The sequence below is a fragment of the Plectropomus leopardus genome, chromosome 6, assembly GCF_008729295.1.
Source record: "Plectropomus leopardus isolate mb chromosome 6, YSFRI_Pleo_2.0, whole genome shotgun sequence".
NCBI lineage: Eukaryota > Metazoa > Chordata > Actinopteri > Perciformes > Serranidae > Plectropomus > Plectropomus leopardus.
Genome location: NC_056468.1, coordinates 4,122,931 through 4,128,055, shown reverse-complemented (window position 1 = coordinate 4,128,055; position 5,125 = coordinate 4,122,931). Strand labels below are relative to the sequence as shown.

Below are 5,125 nucleotides of genomic sequence, written 5' to 3'. Positions count from 1 at the left end.
GGTAGTGTGTTTGTAAGGAATCTTGAGTAATTAGTGTTGTAGTATTTTTGTATTTTCACATGTTGTTTAAAAAAATGTAAATCAAAACATTAGTTTTGCTTCTTTGCCTGAGAGAATTGTAAATTGGCCTGGACACAAGCATTTTTCTTTCTTTCTTTTCTCGTTTCTGATGTATTTTTGCTGCTTAGAACACTGAAAGGGAAATTGCAGATTTTACGAAATGCACGTAAATGCAGCATGGATCACAACATTAGAGTGTCACGTGACACGTGCGACATGCGCAGGCGCGGTAGAAGTTTAACTGAGTAACTGAGCGGCTGTACGGTAGCAGTTGTTTAGCGCCGAAATCCCTGAAATATGAGTAAAATGTTAGCTTTTTTCACGTTGACAGTAACGCTGTTTGGCGTGGAGGTGTTCGGCCTGCCGTACACTTATACTCAGGTAACGTTTCACTTTTCAGTCTTTGTTTTTGCCGTGAAACCTCAGTCCCGCTTTGGAGAAACGCCACAGTCTCGTGCTCACACTTAGGTTCATTCACTCGGCTTCCAAGTTACAAACAAAGTAGCAGTTTGGATTTATTCGGTCAATTTTCTTTTTACATTTTGCGTTTATTTGAGTGAGTATAATTGTGTTAAATGGTGTGTTAGTTTAAGCGTAAGCCGAGTCCAAGTGTAAAGTCAGTTTTAAACTCAGGTCTTTAAATACTTTTACATGACTTTTGAAACTTCCCTTAAACTTTACAAGGAACACAGTTGAAAACAGCAATGTCAAATGAAACTCCAGTTAAATTTCCCTTGCGTGTAAAGGACTGTTCGTTATTTATGAGAAGGGCAGGCGTAATGCAAAATGGGGGAGGCACTTCAAATAATTTCTTGGGCACTGGGGAGGCAGGTATGCGTTTTGATTAGGGACTTTCAACCTTAAATGGTGGCATTTTGTATTTATTTTACATACCTTCAGAATCCCTAAACCCATAAGCATGTTTTATTTAGGAAAAAAAATCTTCAAAATCACACACAATTTTTCACAGCCAGAAATAAAATAGGTAAAGATAAAATATTTGGTAGAGATGCATAATAATATCAGCATGTCAACAGTATCTGTCATTATTGGCTTTAAAATGAAATATCACTATCTGCCAATATGACAAACCCATATTTGAATTATAATTATTTTAACTGACAAGCCAAAGTTGGAATATTTTTCTTATTTTGTATAATGAATGAATCTTGCATAAATTCAAAAGTGTCATATTTTATGTCTCTATCTGCTGGTTGGCCATCATCATAAGAGAATGCATAATATGATAATTATTGCATAATTGATATGTTAATTCCCCCTAAGAAGAGACCTGATGTATAAAAATATGTATCAGTTATCGGCCAAATGAGTTGTTACATATCAACGTATCGGATAGTGGCAAAAAATCCAATATGGTGCATCCCAAATGTGAGTAGCTCCAGAGAGGATCTTGATATTAAAAGAAAAAAAAAATTGAAGTCACACCCCAGGCACCCCTAATTTGATACATAATGTACAGTCCTTAAAGTGTTTCCTATGCAGTTATGGTTTTATTAATGACAAAATAATTCAGTCTTTTTGTTTGTTTGTTCATTTGCTTTTTAGTCAAGAAAACATCATGGATTTAAGGCCGAACCCCAGTTCAAAGAGAAGTACTTCAGCCAGACTCTGGACCACTTCAACTTTAACAGCATGGGGAACGGGACATTCAGTCAGCGTTACCTGATCACAGGTGAAAACAATATCCTATTATAAAAGTAACAATAAGCCGATATGATCAATTGATTGGTGTTATTCTCCTTTTAGACAAATACTGGAAGAAAGGCTACGGTCCTATTTTCTTCTACACTGGCAATGAGGGAAACGTCTGGGAGTTTGCTCTCAACTCTGGTTTCATCACAGAGTTGGCCGCTCAGCAGAGCGCCCTGGTCATATTTGCTGAACATGTAAGAAAACCCTGGTATTGATCATGAAAGAGCACAAATGCAGACACTGTTATTGTGTCTGATTCAGCACTTGTTCATCAAACAGTCACAGCTGAGAAGAATTTGCAGAGCATGTGAAAATGAGGAATGGATGGTTAATATTTGACTCATACTGTCAGCTGATTTTCCAACACTCACACTTCCCCGTGACTATTTTTTTCTCTTGCTTCGGTTTGGTTTCCACTACCTGCAAATTACAGAATCTGGTCAGCTGGTTTAACTATGAAACTAAAGATATTATTGAGGGCTTTAAGGGAATCTGTGTTTATTAAAGTTTAAAATAGGGGTCTTTAAGCCTGTATAACTCTTTGAAACCTGAGCATATTGGCTTGATACATACATACATACAAGTATATGATTCTGTAGTTGAACAGCAGCTCAAGAAAAGGGGGATTTATTAAGGGCCTAGCATAAATAAAATAAAGCATTATTACTTTAAAAAAAACTGTAGGCTGGTTCATCATTAATTACATGAGTGATATGAATGCAGTGCTAGAGGGGAAAAGTAAGTGTGTCTGTCGCACTGAGGACCTGAAAGAGCTGAAAGCTGACATCAAATATTCTGTTAGATTTTTACTTATTCTGTGATCAGATAGCTGCTGTTTTAAATTAATTTTGCCATATTTGGAGTAAGACAAAGGTCTTGTACAGATGCTTTTGACAACATTTAACATTTAAGAAAGTCCTTTATGACACAGAATATATAGGTTTTTATACATATACTTGTTAGCACATTGTTGGCTTGGCTTTACAATATCGAGTATCAAAATTCACTAGATTTAAATTAATCTTCCCTAAATCTTATTTTTAAGCAGGTGTCTTATGCTGCAAGTCCTCTTTTAGATCTGGTTTCAATTTTGGTTGTATACTTTGTCTTTCTAACCCAAGTTAAAAAAGATGTTTAAGTTAATAATGAAACATAAAGCAGAGTTCCCACAGTCACAGACAACCATAAAAGTCATCAAATCCACAATCTGTGTGTGATAAAATTATTTTTTACAGTAATCTTCCAGGGATTAATATAAATTTAATGTAACTTTTCTGTAGCTTTTGGCGTAACATTTTGTGTACCATCGTACAGGTTTCTTTATTAGCTCCTGAGTTCCATCTCTCCCTCCATGGACTGATGAACTCTTAGATCCAGCAGATTGAACAGTTAGGTTTAACTTCTGCTACTCTGTCTGTGCACAGAGAATCTGCTGCGCTCCGAAACATCCTTGATGCAATGAATAACTGAATGACATCCAGCTCTAAAAGTAGAGAATTCATGTGTGGTGTCAGATGTTTTAATCATGGCAGGCCAGCACAAATAAATGAGAGTGTGGGAAACCCAAAGGTTTCCATACCTATTTTATGCCCCACTTCTACTTTTAAATTTTACTGCATTTTTGGATGAAGCAATTTTCATATTATACATTTTAAATGGGCATGGACATTTTATTATGGGTCCTGTAAGATTTTGTCTATGACAATATATGGGAAGCCTGGTGCAGGAACTTTATCAGCTTATTTGGCCACAAGCCTGAAACTAGCTTTAGTACTCTAATAAGAGTATCATAATACTGATGACAGTGGAAAGATGGGCCTCAGGCAAAATGACATTCTCTTTAATTTCTTTTATATTTTCTCTGAATTTTCTGGAAATATAAGAGAAGTCAACTCCACTGACCATAAGTCACCTGTTAGCATAGATAACACCCCCTAAACATCAAGTGCAGGTTTCTGGCTGTGTGCAAAGACTGGTGCAATAACACCAAAAAAGGCTGGAAGAAGAGAAAGAACTTCTGCAGGCTTGAAACTGATGTTGGCCTACTGTTGAATAAACATAAACCAAATATATGTGATTTCAGGGAAATGTACTGAAGTATTAAAAGTAAAAGTACTCATGCAAAAAAGTTTAGATACATTTCATAAATCAAAATAATTAAAAGAAAAAGCAGCAGTTCCTCTGCATACGTACAGAATATATGACGAGCTGGAACCATGAAATATTAAAAGTAATATAAATTTTTCAATATTAGAATTGAAATACTTCTGTATATAACTGAAATTACAGTAACTGGTATCAATTCACCTAGTTAAGTAATTCTTCTTCAGCCCTGAAATTTAATAATCCAGTCATAATTGCTCTAAAACATCATCTAAATTTGATTAAATGATGCTCATGTATTTTTTTAAAAATGTCCTCAAATATAAAACTTATTTTTTTTTGTGCAGGGCAACAATTACGAGATATTTTTCTCTTATCTTGGTACGAGTGCTCTAAACCACTCGTAAAATTTTCTCTTACCTATGAGAACAGCAAAAATAAGGAAACATTGGTGAATCCCAAAAATCAGTGTGAAATAACAAAACCTGGATACGAGCAAAAATGAGAGAAATCTTTTTGTTCATCATTTCTTGCATAAGGCCCACTATGTATCACTTCCCTAGTACAGCTGCTTGAGATCCTTTCACCATATATACTGTATAAATGCTACACTATATAGCACTGCAGTGCAGCTTTGAAACTTCCTGTATCTATTTTGAGTTTCTTATCAAGCCTGACGACTTCTGTCCTCCTTTTCCTGTTTACAGAGGTACTACGGCAAATCTCTGCCGTTTGGCGAAGACTCCTTCAGCATCCCTCAGATCGGCCTGCTGACAGTGGAGCAAGCCCTCGCTGACTATGCTGTCATGATCACTGAGCTGAAACAGCAGCTGGCAGCCACAGACTGTCCTGTCATTGTGTTCGGTGGCAGGTAAGCTCCACCTGAACGACACTGTTCCCTAACATCCACCTGTGTGACTTGTTGTTGAGCTCCCCTGAGGTTTTTGTGTCTTATATAAGTGATCTGTCTGACACTTGTGGTTTGCTTCAAGCTTGAGCGTGTTTTCTGTCTATGTAAATTCAGTATGTGATACGCTTACTGGAGTTGTATTTAGTGACCAGGTTTCAAATCTCCCACACCATTGAATTTTTATGCACAAACAACAGCAAAATGTATTAACCCTTTGAAATCGAAGCAAATTGGCCCGATTTCGTTCAAGAATATAAGTAGATGGCAATCAGCAACGTTGCAACAAAATGACTCAAAATTAGCAAGACATGTAAGATATTTTAATATATATATATATAT

General features: G+C 36.2%; 1 protein-coding gene across 1 annotated transcript in view; it reads left to right on the top strand.

Moving 5' to 3' along the window:
- The first annotated feature begins 301 nt into the window (after positions 1 to 301).
- The window catches only part of LOC121944093 (dipeptidyl peptidase 2-like), a 25,234-nt gene continuing 20,410 nt past the window's right edge, over positions 302 to 5,125 (top strand). The window contains exons 1-4 of the mRNA XM_042487766.1: positions 302 to 441; positions 1,627 to 1,753; positions 1,828 to 1,967; positions 4,584 to 4,747. Coding sequence (XP_042343700.1) covers positions 358 to 441; positions 1,627 to 1,753; positions 1,828 to 1,967; positions 4,584 to 4,747 — 515 coding nt within the window. The 5' untranslated portion in view covers positions 302 to 357. The remainder of the gene's footprint in view (positions 442 to 1,626; positions 1,754 to 1,827; positions 1,968 to 4,583; positions 4,748 to 5,125) is intronic.